The 22,173-nt window shown below is 31.7% G+C and overlaps 2 protein-coding genes across 4 annotated transcripts; one reads left to right on the top strand and one right to left on the bottom strand.

Moving 5' to 3' along the window:
• Window positions 1–276: 276 nt before the first annotated feature.
• On the top strand, window positions 277–4,446 carry LOC105835122 (ralA-binding protein 1). The gene is made up of 9 exons (XM_012678126.3): window positions 277–435; window positions 614–752; window positions 1,228–1,472; window positions 1,746–2,007; window positions 2,090–2,270; window positions 2,501–2,815; window positions 2,891–3,266; window positions 3,552–3,796; window positions 4,154–4,446. Exons 1-9 carry the CDS (start codon window positions 351–353, stop codon window positions 4,253–4,255), a joined length of 1,950 nt encoding a protein of 649 aa, XP_012533580.1. The 5' UTR covers window positions 277–350; the 3' UTR covers window positions 4,256–4,446.
• Window positions 4,447–5,605: 1,159 nt separating this feature from the next.
• Window positions 5,606–22,077, bottom strand: LOC105835121 (exportin-7). 3 transcript variants are annotated; one of them, XM_012678124.3, is made up of 15 exons: window positions 18,627–22,077; window positions 15,859–16,114; window positions 14,677–14,843; window positions 14,348–14,572; window positions 13,401–14,271; window positions 12,489–12,774; window positions 12,273–12,417; window positions 12,015–12,162; window positions 11,771–11,930; window positions 11,248–11,650; window positions 10,899–11,061; window positions 9,481–9,558; window positions 9,144–9,331; window positions 8,887–9,014; window positions 5,606–8,803 (listed from the first exon to the last, which is right to left on the bottom strand). In XM_012678124.3, exons 1-15 carry the CDS (start codon window positions 18,639–18,641, stop codon window positions 8,707–8,709), a joined length of 3,330 nt encoding a protein of 1,109 aa, XP_012533578.1. In that variant the 5' UTR covers window positions 18,642–22,077; the 3' UTR covers window positions 5,606–8,706. The 3 variants fall into 3 exon arrangements, with proteins under 3 accessions (XP_012533578.1, XP_012533579.1, XP_012533577.1); XM_012678125.3 differs by having other exon boundaries at window positions 10,923–11,061; XM_012678123.3 differs by having other exon boundaries at window positions 8,707–8,803; window positions 15,859–16,182.
• Between the last annotated feature and the right edge of the window lie 96 nt (window positions 22,078–22,173).

The following is a 22,173-nucleotide window of genomic DNA, read 5'->3' as shown; positions in this document are numbered from 1 at the left end:
TTTTCTATCTTTTATACTTCCAAAGATATTCGCTTCAAAAAAAAAAAAAAATTGTTTCTCTTTAAAGGGGTGTTTCACTCTTCTAAACAAGATTCCGCATATATATATATATATATAAATCGTGTCTCTTAGGTTTTTGTATTTAACAACATATTTCAAGGAGAATCAAATCGGCTTCCCGAACACTTGTAACATGTCTCTTGTTAGCTGAAGTTTAAACGGCAAATTCGAGAACGCGAGATATCGATTTACTACTATCGAAATATCTCGTACGAGATTGATATTTCGATATGTTGATACGCACGGGCAAGTGTCAAACTATGTGTCAAATGCATATAAATTAAAGGAGAATGGACTTCGAGAGTCCTGATGTTGAGAAGGAATTTCCCGGATTGTACGCATCCGAATCGGCGAGGAAAAGCAATGAGAGTGATTGTATGTAATAGTTATTATCACGTTGCATTTGCGTATCAAACGGTTAGATATGTGCATGCGTGTGTGAGAGAGAGAAAGAGAGAGAGGTTATGTCAGCTGTCAAATGTCGTACATCTATCCTCGCTGTCATTTGGCTGCCAGAAATATCTATGTTATATCAGTAATTTTTATTTTGCAGTCAGTGATGAAGGCAATCACGATAAGCATTCCAAGAAGGACCTTTTGGGTGGAAAGCGTAAGGACAAGAAAGATCGAAAGGACAGGGGTTACGCGACGCTAGAGGGTGAGAGCTCCCCCGACGAGGATCAGGAAACCAAGTAATGTTTATACCGAAACCTATGCTACTTTTCTATTTATTTATTACTACTTGACATTTCTTGAATAACATGCAAGTGCTAATGTAACACACGATTAACGGATTTTTTTGTTTGATATTTATCAGAGGCGTATGAATGAGGCTGTACCATTAACTTATACTTGATAATTAGAAGTAACAACTATCGATCCATTGTAGCTCTACATTTTTCGTTTGTGTTGTGCATTAGCTTTCTCTTGTATTACCGAACTTGATTTCTGATTTGTAAATGGAAAATAAACTTATTTCAAATTTTTATGACTTGATACTATTGCTTATATTAATTCTGATTTGCTTGGTAAACATTTATTTTATCATAAAAGTTTTTATTATATACATACAAAATGATAATTGATTACAAAATGTTTTTAAGGTAATTTTAATTTTTTAATTATCTGTTATATAATATTAAGATTAACATGTAGTTTATTACATAGAAGTCCTTCGAAATCAAAAAAGACCAAGGCCTTTAAATTCCCATCTAAAAAGGAGAAGCGAGAGAAATCACGAGAGAAGGAAGCGAAAGAAAAAGATGCTGAAAAGGAGAAGGATAAAAAGAAGAAAGAAAAGGATGAGAAGGATGTAGACAAGGAAAAGCGAAAGGACAAGGATAAAGACAAATCCAAACAAAAATTAAAGGATAAAGGAAAAAAAGGAAAACATGAAGGATTAGATATTGGTGGTAAGATTGCACACCGCTCAGAAATATTTGCCAGCTTTATCTTTTTTAATTAATTAATTAGGTGATGAGAATGTCAAAGAAGGATCCATAATTTTAATTCTACATATATAAAAAAATATAATAGAATTAGAATGAAATTTAAGCATGTAAAAGATGTACATATAAAAATTAAAATAGACATATACTTTTGGACAATAATGTGAATCACACAAATATACTAATATATCTTGACTTATTCTATCAATATTTCTTGTATATATTTATATTCTTCAGAGGAACAACCAATTTTCGGTGTTAGTCTTCATCTGGCAATTGAAAGGAGCTGTTGCCATGATGGAATCGAGTTACCCTTGGTGATACGAGACTGCATAGATTACGTGGAAGAGCATGGGATGAATGTGGAGGGCCTGTACAAAGTCCCCGGGGTAAAGTCAAAGGTTCAGCACCTGAAAAAGTTATACAATAACCGAGAGCCGGTGAATATATCCGAGTTCGAACCTACGGTAGCTACGAGCTTATTGATACTCTTTCTTAGGTTTGTATACCTGTGAATTCTATCCTCTTTCTCACCATGTGTTTTAAGATCAAACGAAAAAGTGCGCATTATGGTGATGTAGAGAGTTACCAGAACCCGTACTGGAGAACAGCGAAACAATATCGCGCTTCGAGCAGGCAGCATCGACCAAGGACGTCGCGCAGCGAGAAGCGCAGTTGGTCCAGTTGACACAACAGTTGCCGGAATGCAACAGGATTCTTCTGGCATGGGTCATTTTACACTTGGACAATGTCACAGCGCGAGTACGTTTAAAATATTACTAGAGTTTGATGCAAAAAATCTGTCGGATAAAGAATTTTTAGTGCTTTAGATTTTTTTAAGATAAAGACTTCTAAATTAAAAATCATAGATTTCGTTATTTTATTAAAAATAGAAATTATTTATGGAACAACACAAATTTTTTGTGTCACAGTTTAATATGTTCTTAAAACATGAATTCTCTAAGTAATTTTTATTGAATTTTATTCTCTAGGAGAAAACAACAAAAATGAACGCACAAACAATCTCAATGACGTTAAGTCCAGTTTTGCAAATGAGTCACAGATTAGTACTGGCTTTATTGTTTCACTGCAAGGCTTTGTTTCCAAATGTACAATTGACAAAATATGTGCCACCGTTATCGTCCGGCAGTACTAATCTGCCGGATTCCGTGGAGGGTATAGCCGCAGAATTGTCCAAACAAGAGTCGTTACTTTCCCAAATTCACATGCAAATGAATGCCGGTTTTGTAACAAAATCTCGTGAGGAACAATTGTGGGAGGTGCAACGAATGATAACGCAATTGAAGGTACAGCTACAAAAAACGTTTTAAAAATTCATACGCCGTAAAGAGAGCATTGACACAATAAAATGTACTTTACAGAGAAAATGTAAGACTGTTCAAAAATTGGAAGGTGCTACACAAAAGAGTCTCGATGAAGAAATAAAATCAACCGATAATATTCTAATAGAATCTACCTCGCAGAAGCCAAAGATTATAGACGAAGATTCCGGACAAGCAATACCCAGTGACACTCAATTGTCAACCAACTCTACGTTAATAAAAAAAGATAGCAAACTGCACAATGCAGAAGAAACAAAAGAAAAGTGTTCTTGCTCAACAGGTACCAGTGCAAATGCTGTGCAAAATGAACAAAATGTAACAAACGTACAAGAAAAGGACGCGGTCGATTCCGCAGTTGAGGCAACAGTAACACCGCAAGAATCTGACAGCATAACACCGAATGACAAAGTAAATGGTACGTGATAATTAATATAATGTAATTTTCTATATTTTCTTAAGCTCTAGCAGGGACTAAAGTGCGCCAGTTGTCGAAAAATTATCCATAAATACAAAGAAATTGTTTAATAAAAATTAAAAAATACTTCACAATAAATTGCAAATTGATATTTTTTAGATCTATTTTTCATACAAATTTATTAAAATTTTTTATTTGAAAATGTAATTATATTACGATATTTTTAATTGAATGTGCGTTAACTTATGCAGTAACCTTATTAGCATATCGTTAATTTATATGCAGAGCCTGAAGAAGATGTCATAGACAAATTACGAGAAAGATTGATTCACGAGGAACTTTTAAATATGCAAGCGTTATTAAAGTCTCGCATCAGTCAGGAAAGAAATGAGATCAAACGATTGATGGAGATGCTGACAGAACGCGGTACAAGGGATGAGAAGAAGAAACCTAAAGAGAGAACACATTCTCCTAATGAAGCCGAAATGACAGCCATGATACAGCTAGTTAAAGAGAATCAATTACTCGAGGTACATTCCTTAAACTTTCTTGTTCTGCTACTGCATATTTAAGCCTTCGGCACACGATACGATTTTTCATGCTAGATCGCATACGAGCCATCTTATTACTGTTCTGATTGGCTCGAATGATTATATTACCAATCCTAACCCAATCGTAAGACGCCTCGTATGCGTGCGAGCATGGAAAAATCGTATCGTGTGCCGAAGGCTTTATACAGGCAATATGTAACTTTTTTCCAAGGCGAAAAATGAAAATTTTTGCTATTAAAATTAGAAAAGACTTAGAAAAGAATTACATAATTGCTATTCTGAAGCAGGTCTATTTCTACAGAATATTAATTCCCTGTATTATATGTTTCTCTGTAGAAGAAGATGACGACGTTAATACGTAGTATTATCGAGGAGAAGGATGCGTGTGTGGAGCTGCGTGTACAACTGGCAGTGCATCAATTAATGGCCAAAACTTGACCACAGACTTCCTAGCGATCGCATCGGAATCACAATATCTCTACGCTATAAAGATATGATCTGACATTACGTTTTTGCACATAATGACCATATATAGTTTATATAACATGTTACAATTATCACATGTACCATTAACTCGTTCGATTCTTCCGTGAAGTAATAAAATATACAAAATGCAGCCGAAACTTTTATATAATGTATTTTTTTTATTCAAATTTCTTCATTGAACACCTAACGTATGTGTAAAAAGGGAGGCAGTATCTTTCGAATATTTAAATAAGGTAAACATAAGAGAATTCTTTCTCACAGTAAAAAAAGTAATATATTATAATAGGAATTCTATTTGTATATAATATCTCATATTTCAACACGTCAGCAAAAACATTAACATATCATTATCATATATTAAATTACGCTGATAAAATTTCAGATATTTCGGTAAGTCTGGTAAATCAATACATCAAATCTAGAACGCACTTTACACATCTTGAAATCCTAAGAGTTTTAGGATTTCTTCACATAAGACAAAATCATTCTGAAAAGGATAAAAGAACACGAAAACTTATTCTTGTTAAGCAAGCAGTAGAGCAACAAATTGGAGAATAATTATAAATGGAAAAAGGATTGTTTAAGACTAAAATTAAAGAAAATAAACAAAAATGAAAATTTTCGCAGAAACACCGAAGTATGATGCTTAGTATACAGGGAGTCCCAGAATGATCAATTTATATTTTACGGAGTGAGAGGGTGAAATTTTTAACTAAAAGTTTATTTTGGCTCAGATTATTTACTGAATTATTAATAAAGTTGGTCCATGAAGCTCCACACGCTTATCACATTCCTCTAATTAAAACCTTGTTTTTATTTTTTATATAAATAAATAAATTTAAATTAATGCATAGAGAAATAAATAACTATATAAGTAAATAAATAAGAATAAATACAATTACAAATTATTTCAATTTCTAATTACTTTTTTATTATTCATTTGTTTAGTTGCATTTATTAAATTATTTAAAATATTTATTTAATTGAATTACTTAATTCTCATAGTTAACTTAGCAGCGATGGATAAAATTAACTAAGGAGAATTCGTTACAGATATAAAATATTAATAAAAAATATTAAAATAAATTGTAAACAATTTGTTTAAACAATTTTTAATTTGTTTTAGTGTCATACATTAGAATGATTCTGATGGTGCTCCCTGTATACCATACTCTGTCATGCATATCTTCTATTTGTGAAGTCTAGTTTGTTTATAAATATGTCAAATTTACGCATTATATATCAATATACTCTTATTAAGATTTGATAAGCGCTGCAGATAGATTAATAAAAAAAGGTAACTTAAGATTCAGGGAACAATTTATCTCTTGTTCAATATATATTTACAATATTATCTGATAAAGGTACAGCGCTGAATATCGACCCGTATAAGTTTGCGTATAATCTTGGTAAAATGCTGCTTTGTGTATTTTATACGTAGGAAAAATTGCCCGATGCGGTTTTTTTCCTTCATTTTTTCTTCGTCATAGGTTTTTTATGTGCACAAGTATTAAAAAATCTATTGAACGTTTCACGCGTAGTAGTACACGCACGAAAACTAGGAGTGTACAGAGGACATTAATACAGATTCTCGCATTTGTCAACGGATGAAGATCACGCAGCCTAGTACAATAGCTTTGAAGAGTAAGAATAAACTCTTGCGGGCTCTACAGTCGCAATATAACGTGACGCAACACAACGCAACGCAACGTATCGCTGGGTATTTTTTCGATATATCATATATATATGGTCAAATAAATCATTGTAATTCGGAAAAGCGGTTCGAAACGCTTTATTGAGAATATGAATTTGGAAATCGTAGAATCTGACTATTACAACGCAATATTGTACCATGTTGTAAAAAAAAAATCGTGTCTTTACAGGTACATCTTATATTCAATGCGATACTTTTTTCTCTTTTCTTTTTTTCTTTCATTCGCCGAGAACGAGATCGAGCGACAGATAATACAATAACATATTCTTACGGTGTCACTATCACAGTGTAATACAACTCGCTAAGAATAATAGCATACGCCGTACCTACGAGCAGTGAGGGTAGTTTCACTACCAGAAACACGAAACTGCAAGTACCAGTTTCGCCTAACGATCTGCAATTATAGAAAATATTATGTGTAACTTTATCACACAGTCATTACAAAGAGACAATTGAACTGCATTTTTGACATTTCTAAAATATCGTTTGATTGTTTTACTAATTGTAAAGCACCAAATAAACTTTATATGGGATATGATTCTGGGAATGCAGCATTTAAAAAAGCCTCTACTTCATTTACACCAAAAAAGATTACTGTTAAAAAGGCGTTGATAAATTATAGCACGAGTTCTAAGTCCAAAGAGAATATCTTATTGCCTGTTTGCAGATGGGCACATAGACTTATGGAGTCTATAAAGCAATGTACAAAATGGATATAAAAGATGGAATATATACGTATAAAAAAATAAAGGAATGTTTCCCCCCCCTCTCAATCTCTCTCTCTCTCTCTCTCTCTCTTACGGCCAATAAATTTTGCAACGATATTTACAATAAAAAGAGCATGATTAATGATGTTTCGACATAGGATCGATATCTCATCCTGTCTATTCTGCGTCTCTTTGATTTCTTGATCGTCCCAGTTATTTATCTTGTTATAAAATATATCAAGTATTTGATATTTATTCATATCGTTGATGAAAATTGAAACATTTGATAGTCGTGACTCTAATAAATATCAATCAATGAAGAAGTTTGTAATGTAGGACTATTAAGGGCCGATTTCACCAACTCCGGTTACCTTAACAGGTCGGTTATTCCATTGGAATTGACCAATCGTATTTGTCGTTAAGCAAAATTAAGGTAACCGGAGTTGGTGAAATCGGCCCTAAGACAATCTGCCGTCAGATAGACGATTATTCATAATACTTTACTTTGCATACAACCGTTTTTAACGTTATTACATTGTAAATTAATTAATGTTATTTAATGTCTCGTAATTTTCTATTTTGTTCATCCATCTTCTTTCTTGGTGAAGTAATGTCTATAATAATGTCCGTAATATAACAATAATTACATATTCTTAAATGAATCTTTGTATGATGAATTTAATGATATCCTCATTTACATTGTTCACATTATTCGTAACTCATTGGATAATATAGCTTTATAGCAGTTCTTTTATTCAAATAAATTTTAAGTAATGAATGTAACGTTTGTATTTTGCTCTCATTTCTCTCTTTCTCTCTTTTACAATACAAGAATCTCTAATGTTGCAAACAGCTTTTTTTAAACTACACATTTGTGTGCACAATATTCTTAAATAAATGGAGATCCGCGATTTGTTGAAAATAAGATCAAGTCATTATAAATAAAAATATTATTGGCTTCCTATCCCGAAAATGATACTGTTAGATTTAATTAAAAACTATCAAATTATATAAATCCTATTTAATTTATCCCTAAAATAAAATACAAATTTTAAATGGATAAATCATTTGTCTTGTTTATAAGATTCTAAAATAAATTATATATGAAAAAATAGCAATGCTTTAAGATTATAATAACAGAGAAAAGGCATAAAACTTCATGCTTATCTATATTTTAAATATGAAAAGAAAAGATTCGGAATTATTCTCAATGCAGAAAATATTATTTATCTCTATTTAAGATGTAGAAACAAATAATTACATACACACATACACACACACACACATATATATAGCCATGTAATTATTTGTTTCTACTTCTCTTTTTTATCTTAGATTATATCGACACACACACGCGCAGCGCGTATATATCAATATGATCTAAAATAAAAAATTACTATTATATATAAATTTTAATCATGTATTTTTGTAAAAAATCATAAAACAAATATATTTTAAGTGAAAAATACGAAGACTGTTTCGAGAAATTTAAGTAGTATATATATATATATTCATTCTACGATCATAAAATGTCGTATAATAATTATCAATTCTTGATACCAATATGTACATAAAAATGTTTAAATGTTGAATCATTCCACAGGACTAAGAAGATTCGAGTATAAAGGTAATAAAAAAAAGTATTTAACTTTTTTATTTAATCACGTTGGAGGAAAAGTATTCAAATTATTAATACCTAAAACTCTTATAGAAATTTTATGAAAAAGAAAATAAAATGTAAATCTTATTTTCTTTTAATGTGTTATATGAAAAATAAAAATTAATTACAGAATTGAGTGGCTAAAAAGAATAGGAAGCCAAGATGTAATGTTTATATAAAACAGTAATATTTATTATCTTTATACTCATCTAAAGCCATAATTTTAATTTCATCATTAATTTAAAGTTTCACTCGTACACACATTCAAGCATTTGGCAGGCAAGAACCTAAAAGAATCTAATTTAGAGAGAGAGCAGTATTACTACGAAGTCATCATATCATTGACTGAATTTGATATATTAGGTCCTTTTAGGGCATCATTTATGTCTCTTCTAAACATTGATAAATTTTGTGTAAACCTGCAAGAAAATAAATGTAACATTTAATAAATACTTAAAATATAATAAAATATATATTACGATCTCTACCCTCTATTTCTTACCTATCTCTATTTTTTGTGAGTAAATTTCTTTCAATCCCATTCATTAAATTTTCAAACCATTGGGCCATTGCTGCTTGCTTGTCAACTGGTTGACTTCTAATAATATTTTCCCTTAATTGATTAAAATACTGCAAGAATAGATAAATAAAATATTACATATATTATATTTAATAAAAAAGATTAAAATAGAAAAAAGATCAAAAAACAAGATATTGTAAAAATTTTTACATTATAATAGAACTATCATATAAACTTACGTCTTCATTTAACAATATGAGACCTAATAAAGGGCGAGACATACTCCATTGATTTCTACAATCTTCAAACATTATCACATTTAAAACAGTACTTAAGATTTGTTGAAGTATTTCAGGATGCTGTTTCAAAACTTGTAAAAATAATTCTCCTCCTCCAGGAACGACTGCATTTTTTCTTCCTGGATATCCTAAAAGAATATGATATATACATAATTATATATAAATATATAATATTACAATGTATTTACAATATCTTTTCTTTAATTTCTTGCATCAATACAGTTTCGTTAAAGATACACACAAGCTATATTTTGAAAATAATTACTGTTAAACATACCTTTTTGATAAAGTTGTTTAAACAAATATGTCACAATATGATCAAGAGTTGCACAGCAACCAGTACAAACCATAGTATCTAAAATCACAAAGTTTTATTTTTATTTTTAGCTTTTATTGCTGGAAAAAAGTAAAAAAATTATACATATACATACACATTTAAAACAATACAATAAAAAATACATGCAACTAAAATGACTGCATTACAAGCTTATTAAAATCTACTTGCTTTTCCATATAATTTAATATTTTGTAAACTTGCAACCTAATAAAGATAAATAATATTATTAAACAAAAGAAATTACTATATACATTTAAATACATTTAAATTTTTATAAATTATTATTCTACATTATAGAATCACAATCATTATTTCAATTAAAAAATGTTAATTGCAATTGTACAGAATCTCAAAAATTTTATTTTTATTATTTTATTCATTTACAAATCAACAATATAAAAAAAAATCTTAATATATTCAGTCTATTCAACTGAATATTATATTGCGTGATTATTAAACAAATCAGTCAAGCATATTAATAATGATACATGCAATTAGTATATTAACATCTGTGATGTCTAGTAACATAAACATACATTAATACTTTAATTCAATTGTTAATGTATTTAGTAATACGTCAGCTGTGCGGCTGATTATCTGTGTCAGACCCATTATAATTCCGTTTCATTAGAAACAGAAAATTGCGTAACACTCATAGAGCATATTGTAGAAAATACAAGCTATGTGATTCTTGTGTATTGGATTTTATCAGTTTAGGGTCCAGGCTCCACGCACTCCAATCCTCTTATAGCCAATGTTATTTATAAAGTGACTTTCTTCATTGTGCACAATAAAGTATTCGAAATATGCGTCTGTTCCTTGCATTTCAAACTGTCGCAGTGACTAATATCTATAGGCAGATTTACATTCCAAGCAGTAATGCAAAAAGCACGAAATATTAAAACCAATATAGATTTCTAATATAGAAAAAAATTAACGTTACAATCTTTTAAATAATTATGTTTGCAATAATAAAAACAATGTTTATATAATTTTAAAAATATGTTCAAAAGATAATTCTAAATGTAAGACTTACAAAAATTTATTACTTTTTGTCCCATATATATCTATGTAATGTATTCTGTTTAATTAATTACTTTTTTTCATACAAATTTTATAAATAAATTATTAAGAAATACGTAATTCTCTGTTTGATTACAATCCATATTAAATATTTATAATCAACTTTCTATTATATAACCTTCCATATATGGCAAAAATTTTTCAAGAGATATTGTGAAAAATGAAAGATTTTTTCTTTAGTCTACGTGTTGATGAAAGAAAAATGATTTCGATTTCATTATGGCATTGAGGATATAGAGAGGTAGTAATAGCAAGATAGAATCAGCCGCACAGACCTGTGTAGGAGTCTTTTTGCGCACCTAGTGCTGTAAGGCCTTCACTGATACTGGAGAGGATGTAGAGAAAAACCCTAGGTTCCAAAGTGGATAAAAAGACCATGTGATCTTGCGTCAGACATTCGAGTAACAAATAATATGTTGCCGACAATTTCGGATAATGCTATTAAAAAATTACATAAAAGTAATAATGTAATAAGATCAATACATAAAAGTAACCATGTAATAAGATCAATATTTTTATTATTGCATATTAATTCATCAATACTACTGTATATAATTTAATTAAAAATAAAATTATCTGGGTAATGATTAAAATATTAGTATTGCAACTAATATGCATACTTACCAAAAGATCACTTTGTGGAATACTAAGAAGCAGTTTGACAAATGTATTAAGGGCATTATCCAACGCCTCGTCACCATATAACCTAAACACTCCAAAGTTTACATAACTTCCGCATAAGGCTGCCTTTAACATGCTGAAGCATATACTTATTCCTTTGAGTTTTAAGGGATAAATCTGATCCTTAGGTACTTCAACGTTTAATATGTGATTGCCATAGCTACATATTATTTTGCTGGCCTCGCGAAACAAGAGAATCCCGTTTGGAGACGATGCGTCAAATTGTAGTCGTTGACTTCTATTTTGTACTAACTCAGCAAATAATTTCAGGACGGGCGTTGTCACCTGCGGTTCATGATGCCACAACTCCACAGCGTGCAATAAAATCGGCGTATAATTTGGATATCTAGTTTAGAAAAAACAAAGCAAAGTAAAATAATTGATAGCAAAGTAAAATAATTGCTTTTTGATATTATAAATCATTAGCGGTAAATGTAAGACTTGTACATATATCTTATACACGTACATCCAATCAAAAAGCATCATATAGGATGTCTTGGTGTTAAATGCGTAAGCTAAGCCTCTAAGGTCTCGCGCCAAACCAATCAACGCTTTCTTTGCTTCTTCTGCTGCAAAAAGAGGGGTATCCGCAGCACCCATTAATTGACCAAGGCTCTCCAATGCACCTAAGAAATTATATGAAACTTACTTATCGCATATACAATATTTCTATAAAAAAAGATTTATTAAGTACTGATACATTTTCTCACCTGTAAGAGGTAACATAAAGGTATGAAATCTTTCTTCATCCTCACCTAAATCTACCATCAATAATCTACCAAGAGATGTGTAAAACATTGATCTACAGCGCATTTCTGTCACAGCAACATTGTTTCCCAAAAATGGAAAGTGTTCTCGCTATAGAAATTTAATTATAGAAATTTTATTATTATATACAAAAGATTATTAGTTAAAGTTGTAATTTATTATTCATATTTAACTATTAAGTAATAGATTTCAATATATACCGTATGATTGTTGAGCATAAATTGTACTTCTTCTAATTTGACAAGTTTACGAACACAACTATAACCTGCTGATAAATCATTTAGAAGTTGTAGCGTCTTGGAAATAATTTGTTCGCTCCTGCCCCAATACTTCAAATTCGTTATTCTATAAATAACAACACTGCATTAATACGAAGCACAAAATTCCCATAACCAAGTACCGTACACATTACTTACATCTTTCGAATAAAAATGCTGAGTACCATCGCTTCGTCATTCAGACCCAACACATCAGATAACCTTCTGTATACTTTAGAATTCTTTTGAACTTGATCGCCAACGTAGATTTTTCGAAACTGCTCAAAAAAGCTCAACATCGCTAATTCCAATTTCTCACAGCCACCTTGTGCAAGCCTCGAGTCAGTCAGATTCATCAACTGAAGTACTCTGCAAACCAGTTCTCCATCCATTGCATCAAACTCCTCATTACTGTTAAACGCAACTCGTCCGCCGATAACACCACCTATGAAAGACGAAAAAAGGATTAAATAAATATTCAAAGTATTTACTCAGATTTTATTTAAAAAATTCTAATCCATTTGAAAATGTTTTACTGCAGTTTTGGAATAAATTTATTTTATTATTCCTTTGAAAGTTTCTTAATTATACAACCACAAAGAAGTCACTTAAATCTTGAATAATAAATTTTAGAAAATAAACAGAAATATGGACTAAATATAGTATATAACGATATGTCTGTGAATCTAGCTTATCAAAAATACAAAATTCGAAAAATGATTAATCACGCTATACCAACATAAAACAATGTATTATTTTTTATTCTTACTAATATTTGCATAAAAACTTGCAAATCACATAAGACTGTATGTAAAGGTACATAAGTGTTATATTTATTGCTAATCAATTGTTGACATTTTACATTCAAGAAAAAACGATCAAAGAATAAATTTTGTCAAAAAAGAGATTTTAAAAGTAATTAAATTACAAAAAAATCCTTTGAAAATCCATGATTTTCAAGAGTAAAAAATAATTTCTTAAAAAATTTAATTTTTCTGGTTTTTCCTGTAATAAATACTTTCATATTGCTAATTGTAAGAAACAAACAATGCATTAATATATTCTGTTTACCTATGATATATACAAGCCATGTGAGTTGTCCCTCCTGGATTGCAATGTCAATTTGTTGAGTCGGCGACACCGTCTGCGTCATCAACTCCTGATACGTTCTTGCAGCTTGATCGAACAGTTGAACTAGTAGGGTGCACGTTTTCTGATATTCACATCTACCGATGACCGATATTTGTTCCAACTGATGATGAACCACTCCTAGATCATCCAACGGATCTTCCAGACGTTCTCTAACCACTACCGCTACCGATTCGAGTCTCGATGTAATATACGCGTTTGTAACCTCTGGTGTATATGTATTCAATAAGTGTGGATCGCCCGCTTTTACGTATGGCATAGAAGATACCATCCTTTGCCACAAAGTTAAAAGATAGTGCAAACTGTTTGGCGCAAATTGCCACATTTGTAAGCTCTGTACTGTAAACTTGGCAATCAGTTGTATTGCTTCGGGATAATCCTCTACCAAGACTAATTCACCAAGTTGGAAATTGCTCTTTAATCGGGATAATAATCTACAAAACTCATGATAGTTTCCTGGATCACTAAGACCTTGCGGATTTTGTAGTATATGCTTAATACCATTGACTAAGTGTGTCAGAAATTTTGCCCTTTCAGTATTAGAGAATAAACTCCGTCTGATGGATGCTATTTGAACCAGACATGAAAGTGCTAAACACGATAACGTATTAGGTAGACTGTGATATAGATCAAAAAACAGTTTCAACGAAGTAAAATCCAGAAACGCAGGTCTCCAGCTTGTTGGGATTTGTACTGTATTAAGATCATCCGAACTCTCATCGGTTGACGTGCCAATAAAGTCAAATGTCAAACAGTTTTGTGCAAGCTTCAACAGTTGCCTTATCAAACCATGCTGCAGAAAAACAAGTATACAAATTAACATAGAATTCAAAAAGTCGTCAATTGGCATGTAATTTGTTATACTATACCTGTGCCTCATCATTGAAATTTAAATTCTTACAATTTTCACGAGCTGTACTCAGTAGAGTACACGATAACCTAAATATTTCAAATAGTTGCGTGTCTCTAAAGCTACTCGCTATTCTTCTATGTTTTGTCAGAGATCTATTCGCGTCGGCTTCCGATATTTGATTCATTTCACATGTCAATTGGGAGAGCAACTGTACTCCTATCATACAATGCTCCACTGACCCCTTTGATCATCATAAAATTATAAAATATTAATTACGAAATAATGTGTGCATACAGAGAAAATGTAGCATATGCAAAAAATTTTGTGTAAAATTTTTTTTCAAACCTGAAGAAACTTGGCTACGTCGCTGACTACATTTCTGAAGACAAATTCCTCTTTATCGGAATCAAACCATCCAAGCTTTGATATCCTAGCGAATAGCGTAACCAAAGCCTGTATCACAAAATTCGGTAACTTTGGTTGCGTTGCTAAGTAGTTGAGTACGTAGTTTCCTGCAAACACAGAAAAAAACATTAGTATCAAATTAAAATAAATATACTCTACCTAATAATTATTGTTTCATGTAAATAAGAAATAATTAAAAAATAACAAAAACTTCTGTATGATTAACCCATTTGGCATTTTTATTAATAATTAAAATAATGTGTACGTTTTGATCTTAGGTTTTTATAAAGTACATGAGTAACAAATAAATTAACTTGGAAACATTGTACTCAATAAATTGTGACAGCAAAATCATGGATCATATACTGATGAATTAATAAACTAAAATAAGAAGTTATATTCTTGTTAAAACAAAGAGATAATTTAGCTTAATAATAATCTAATGTTGTTTAAAGAATTTGATAATCTTAAATTTCAGCAATGTTTACTTTTATTTCAATATCATAATAGTCATACGTCTAAAGAGTACAATACTTGTTTAAATAATAATCTGTAAAAAATAAAATTTTTAGTTTAAAGATATTGTTATTTTTTATCCAATATTATTACTTATGCAAATTATTAATAAATAATGAGAATATGTTTTTCTTTATGAAACTATACTAAATTTTTCATAAAAACAAATTATATCTGTTCAATCTCAATATTTAACATTTCAAAAATAAAGATATGCTTTGAAGCAAGATTTATCCAAAACAAAACAAGATTGTAATTTTTTTTTTAAACACATTTAACAAAGTGTAAGATATCTGATTTTGCTTTTAATCTAGAGTATTACTCATTTTTCTTACAACTCAATATTCTAGATTAATATTCCAAAAAATAAAAAATTTTTTAATATATCTTTTGTATCGATAGGTGCCAGAATAACTAAACTAGGGCGCGCATCATTTTAATGTAAACAAATCTTAATAAATGTTATTTTAAGCAATACAAATTTTAATACAGGAACTATATGAAACTTGAATTGGTACTTGAATAAAAATTTACTCGCCCTTCAGGGTTAAATCTCAAATAGACACAGCATTTCTGCCTCGCTGCAAAATGGACTATATCACTCACGTATATCAAGCCTCTGTTGTAAGCTGAGTGTTGTTGTAAGTTGTCCTTGCGCCGAGCGTGACACCAGCTTTGTCAGGGTGGTAGCGGCCAGTAATTGAGCGTATGCGGAGTCCCCACGGTCCAGGAGGAGCTGGCACTTTGTAAGCGTATCCAGTGCATTTTGAAAGGCGACCAGGGCCTTCTCCGCTTCCGCGCGATGCGCCGAATCTTGCGACTCGTACAATTGCTTACACAGCAACTCCAGCTGCCGTACCTCCTGTATGTGATCCATTCTTAGTCACACTGTCTAAAGCCGCCCCTTAAGACTTCCATTTAGGTACAAGTCTAAAAGTGTCAGTAATGATAAATCCACTTTTCTTACGGCGCCTCGCAAATCTTTATTAGTGACTCGCCATTACCGTCCAAGACATTTACAATTTTACAATACAGTTGCATTATGCCGGCCAAATCACAGTTTTAAAGTTTTGAACTTCTCAGATGGAGTTAAATGAGAAACCTGAAGGCAGTTTCGTTTTTTTTTCTTATACAGGGTGGCGTACGAAATATCGTACCATTTAACTTGAGGATGTATAGATGTATCTCTAAAAGATTGTGAAATTAAGGGTTACATCGATGACACTTTTTCAAGCTGTATTGTACACATTCTGTTATGTCAATAATAAATATTAAAAAACTTTCCAATTGTTAATATTTAAAAATATTTAAAAAAAAATTAAATTTCATGTACACCACTCTGTGATAAACAATAAATGATGTCCAGCTGGGATTTCAATTCAATTTGCAATTAACATAATGCTTTATTAACGTAATTTACAAAAGTTTTTCGAGTTACATAAAATAAATTGAGAAACAATTCTTTGTCCAATTATCCTAAGAATACGTAAAGGGATAATTCACACAATGTGTCACACATGTTTATATTTGTAAGAGAATAATCAACTTTCTTTTTCAAGTTCTTTTGCACAAAAGGTCATTTGTTCTCCAACTTATTTGAAATAACTATGTATACAAATTTATCTTGATATTTTTAAAAAAGGAGAAATGAAAAAAAAGAACAGATTATATCAACAAACAAAAATTACTGGTACTAACAAAGAAAGATTTCCAACTTTTTGAAATTCAAAAAATTATAAAACTTTGATAATACATAGAAGTTATCATGATATATAATAAGCTAGTTTTTTCTGCCCAAACCGTCAAGAACAAATTCAACTCCTGAAAATTGGCTGTTTTTATTTTTTTTTTGTCATTCCTCACTGAAAAAAAGAGAAAATAAAATTTCATAGAAAAGTTTCCTTTTCTAATAAGATTTGTTAATTAAAAGACAGCAAAAAACGTAATTGTTTAATAATGAAACACAAATGAAAAATGGGTTAATTTTCAAGAATAAATGTTTCAATCTCCAAGATGAATTCGGAGCAGTGAAAAGAAAACAAAAAAGTTATAAACAGTTCATTATCAAGATCTTCTATACACATATTGTCAGAATATAATTTTTTTGAATCTCCAAGATGAAAATCTCTTGTGAGTTTTATTTTTTCGCCTTACTAAAGTGCAAAAATCACCCGGAGTGACTATTATTCCTGGGTTAAGTAGCGCAACATATAAATTACACGATATTTACATGTTGGTATACACGCACACGTACACAATACGCGCGCGCGCGCGCGCGAACACACACCCACACACGTACATACACACAATACACAGTCGCAATAACGAAATGGAAATATAAAATAAAGATATTCAAGATCTCAGTTTTGCGACGCAAATGCTCGTCGCGTCTGTTTCGCTGATAAATTGCGCACAAGGTAGCGTCGTCGGACGTGGAGTCCCGGAAGACGTGCGTAGCTGACGCACGGGATTTCGCGGGTCGCGACAGGTTATACGCGAGCGACAGGTTGTAAATAAACGGCGCGCGTTATCGCGGTGACCGGTGATTCGTGGGAGCGGAGTGTCGTTTCTCACAATACGAGCGCTTCAGCGCTTCCGTTACGCGGGTGTATCCCGGCAGCGGTGGCGGCGGCGGTGGCGATGGCAAACAACGACGTACACGAAGATAAACAACGACGGCGACGTAGCCGCGCCGAGGCGCGATGGAGCTAGCGCACTTTTTCATTTACATCGCGGCGCGCAAAAGCTTTCACGTGACGCTCGACGAGATCGACCGGAACGCGCCGATCAGCGGTCTGTACTCTCGCGCGACTCTACTGGATTTGACTCTCGGCTCGACTCCGCACCGCACAGCACTGTGGATGATTTCTGATAGATCAGTTAATTAATTGTTCCACGGACGAGCCAGTGTCCGCGTCATAAAAGGGAGAAATCCTCGCAGTTTGACAAACACAACAAAACACGGCGAATCGGCGTGAGACGCAGCGGCGCGATCGGCAACGATCGAAGCGGCGCAATCGAGATCGGAAACGCGTCTCGCGCACCACCCGTTTTATCCGGCGCGCGAGAAACGCGCACACCTTCTCGCGCGACACGATCCCCCGATACGAGGAGCCTCCCAGCAACGGCTGTCCGCGAGAAATGCGGCAAATGTGCGCGGACGCGCGCCGCACACACGAGCGAATTCACGCACGTATACGCATGCACTCACGCACCGCACGCACGAGTGTGGGCCGGACGACACGCGCGGAAATCCGGCGCGGATTCCACTGGCGGATCGCGAGCACTCGCACGACGTTCGCTCCGCTTCACCTCGTGATTAATAGCGTCAAGTCGCGCGCGGGACACGCGTGTTATTCTTGTCGGCAACTCACCTGTTCGTCCGCCATTTTTCGCCAGTCTCGTATTATCTACAGTGAAGCCAGGATCACATGCCAGCCTCCGTCTATGGCCGCTGCCGGCGCATGTTTACACGATCTACGTTACACGCGTCGACTCTAGGCGCGCGAATGAGCGCCATCTCGGTATCACGAAACGCATCGCTCGCGCACATGAGAACACGTCCTAATAGACCGAGAGCTAGCTACATAAAAATAGCATCAATAAGCATTATGGAAATTAGCTAAAAAGGGTCCTTTGGTATTGCCGAACACAGAGAGAAGAATTCTCTCTCAGAGAGAAGGATCCTTCTCTCTGCTTATATATAGTCAAAGCTCTCGCACACTAGACGCGATAAGCGACCTCCAAAGCTCTGCATTTTCGGACATTTCATCGCCATATTAGAAAAAGCAGAAACTCTCATTGGATATCGCTCATCCCTCGTCGCTTATCCGCGTCTAATGTACGAGTGCCATAAGAAGTAAGAAATATGAAATGAGATTTGCCCGTTTCGTTTACTCCCGATTTTTAATTGATCAATTGTTATTCTTACTCCTTACTCCATTACTCCTGGAGTAATGGAGTAAGGAGTAAGGTCTACAATGCTGACATTGTCTTTTATGCAAGGTCTACAATGCTGACATTGTAGACCTTGCATAAAAGATTAATGAATTGGAAATAACAAAATAATCGGTAAAACAGGACAGCTTTAGCATCCAAAATTTACTGTCAGTATTGAAAATTAATAGTATACGTGAAAACTATAGATTTTCAATACTGACCAACTTTGGAACGCAGCCTAAGATGATCTTAAATTTAAGACTTGACTATGATACCCAGCATGAATTCCATCCTATGATGATTAATGACGATCTTTATGTGGCCTATATTGAAAATTTAAGATGTAAGACACAACAACTAATCAAATAGCGGAATATTTGTACATAAATTGATGTAGATATTCTTTTTTTAAATTGATTATGTGAATCTTACGACTTAAAATCTCAATATAGATACTGCTAAAATATCAGATTTGAAAAGACATAATTATTACAAAATTCTAAACGATATAAAAACTATTATTATATCATAGAAAGCACTCTCTAATTTGTATTTGTCTTTAAAGATTTAGTTTTAGTATTTGTATAAAATATATCTTGTAACCTAATGACTTTTTTATCTTATAAGGAAAAGACTAACTTTTAATCTCTCTCTCCCATTTTGCTAAATTATAATTTTATATTATGGTGTATAATAATTTATGAACAATTCGTGGTTAATACATTTGACTTATTTTTAGCCACTCGATAAGAGTCGAATTTTACATTATAATTAAATATGTATACGTTGCAGGATAAGATAAATGGATTTTATAAAAAATCCTTCGTGTTCTTGTGTAGGTATTATATTTCGAATATAGCTTTTGCACAGCCTTTATATCCTTTCTATTCAATTATTCTCATACACGAAGATTCATTATTCGATATTAACAATAAAGCATCACAATATTTTCTTAAGAATATTTCACTGGTATTCTCGATCGCAAACGCCCAAGTTGCGATCTGATCGCAAGTGCGTGTCACGATGCTCTTATAAGATATAAATCCACGTAATTTCTTAACTTATTACGTCTGATATTTTGTATCTCCAAATATTTGGCTTCGTGTTTCACGTTATTCGGCTTTTCTTCGATTTGTCGAAGATTAATTTAATAAATGTGTCTTTTTTTATAGAAAACGCGACATGATCATTTCAATTTCAAGATCTCTCGGATTTCGGTCAGACAAATAAAAAAAGAAAGAGAAAAAATATTTCCATATCCCAAGACAGGGATACAGGAAGACGCAGAATAAGCAATCGTATCTTTTGATAATACCTACATACACATATTTGTTGACAGCGGAAGGATGATGGAGAACATTCTATGTTCGTATAATGCAAGAATATGTTAATGCCTGGCTATGATCACTATTATTTCGCTTATTCATTGAAATAAACTGCAAACTTGAAATGTACATATATTCCATATATATATAATCTACAAAATTATGTTTTGCTTGCACACTAATATCCCATAAATATATACTTCAAAATTATATAAAATTGTCATTAAATTGTACTAATTTTTCGAAGTTCTGATTTTTCTTTTTTCACTTATTTCTCTCTTCGTGTTTATAAGAAACGTTTATAATGCAAAACGAAATGTATACAAATATCTGTTGTATCTATACATTTCATTTTCTTCTTTTTAATTATGCGTTACAAAAGTAAATAAATTTCATGTATTTTTAATGTTAATTCAGTATTGCCTTACTATTTCCACGCGCATTAATATGTAAATTACAGTCAGTACTCGTTAAAAAAAGACTCGTACATAATCAAATTTAAATATGGATAGTTACATATAAAATACGATTATGTAAGTTTTCTTTTTGGTCTATAATCTCTATTCATATATATATATATATATATATATATATATATAGAAAAATAATTAGATGAATAATTCACTTTTTTTACATAATAAGTGAAGTTTGAGGAAATGAGAAAAAAATTACACATATATCGTATATAATAGTGTATATAATGATGTATAAAATTGTATATGTAATCACATATAATATATTGTGATTATCGATTATCGAAATTTTACTTTTTATGAAAAAAAAGTTATTTTTCTAATTATTTTTTAAATTATTCTTATTTTTCATATATATATGGATAGAAATTATACAAGAGGAAGATAACTTGTATAAACATATTTATATTTTACATATAATTCTATATATTTAATTATATATAAACTTTCTTTATCGGGTATGGTGATATAAAATTTTGAGATTAATGTCACATATATACATCAAAATTAAAATTAAAATTTTTATAATCTTATTATAGAACTGAAAGTTGAATCATAATGTTACATCTTGAAATATATATTATTTTCTGTGACAATTTGTTCCGTATAACCCATTATTATTTATTGACAGATAGTTTATAAGCAATTATATTATATTGCATTTTTACTGACCGTTAACAAAACGTATATTTTAAAAATGTAATTCAGTACTTCACTTCTTTACTAGTTTCTTACTTTCACATAGTTATTGTATTACTGATATTAAACATTATAAACTTACTGTGTTTAATATCAAATATTCGAAAATGTTTTTTTTTTAATAACGCTCAAAATATTGTGTTATTATAATCCGCATGTTATTTCGCAAATATATGATACAATATATGTATTCATTAATATTCACACTGTTCATAAACCACGAACTGTTTTATAACATCACAATCATTTGGGCGTTTCCTAATGATGTCATTAAACGTATATGTGTGTGTGTGTGTGTGTGTGTGTGTGTGTGTGTGTGTTATATGTTCAGTTATGTATATAAATATAAATCCAAATAGTAATAAATTCTCGTTTATTTGCATTAAAAATTTTTGTTATATTTAAAGAATATTTCTTAAAATTTCAGTGAAATACCAAATTGTAAAAAATTTAATACTCCTAGAAAAAAAGCATTAATACATATT

Source organism: Monomorium pharaonis, chromosome 1 (genome assembly GCF_013373865.1).
Source record: "Monomorium pharaonis isolate MP-MQ-018 chromosome 1, ASM1337386v2, whole genome shotgun sequence".
In the NCBI taxonomy this organism is placed as follows: Eukaryota; Metazoa; Arthropoda; class Insecta; order Hymenoptera; family Formicidae; genus Monomorium; species Monomorium pharaonis.
Note: the sequence above shows the minus strand (reverse complement) of the source record. Positions and strands in the feature narration are given on the sequence as shown.

What these genes read in the sequence shown, in the direction of transcription:
- LOC105835122 (XM_012678126.3), top strand. Translation starts at nt 351, where the DNA reads ATGGACTTCGAGAGTCCTGATGTTGAGAAGGAATTTCCCGGATTGTAC. An exon ending in GACGAGGATCAGGAAACCAA is followed by an intron (nt 753 to 1,227) that starts GTAATGTTTATA and finishes TTTATTACATAG; the next exon opens with AAGTCCTTCGAAATCAAAAA. An exon ending in AAGAGAATCAATTACTCGAG is followed by an intron (nt 3,797 to 4,153) that starts GTACATTCCTTA and finishes GTTTCTCTGTAG; the next exon opens with AAGAAGATGACGACGTTAAT.
- LOC105835121 (XM_012678124.3), bottom strand. An exon ending in ACAACAGAGGCTTGATATAC is followed by an intron (nt 14,844 to 15,858) that starts GTGAGTGATATA and finishes CTGTGTTTGCAG; the next exon opens with GAAACTACGTACTCAACTAC. An exon ending in ATGATGCTTTTTGATTGGAT is followed by an intron (nt 11,651 to 11,770) that starts GTACGTGTATAA and finishes TTTCTAAACTAG; the next exon opens with ATATCCAAATTATACGCCGA.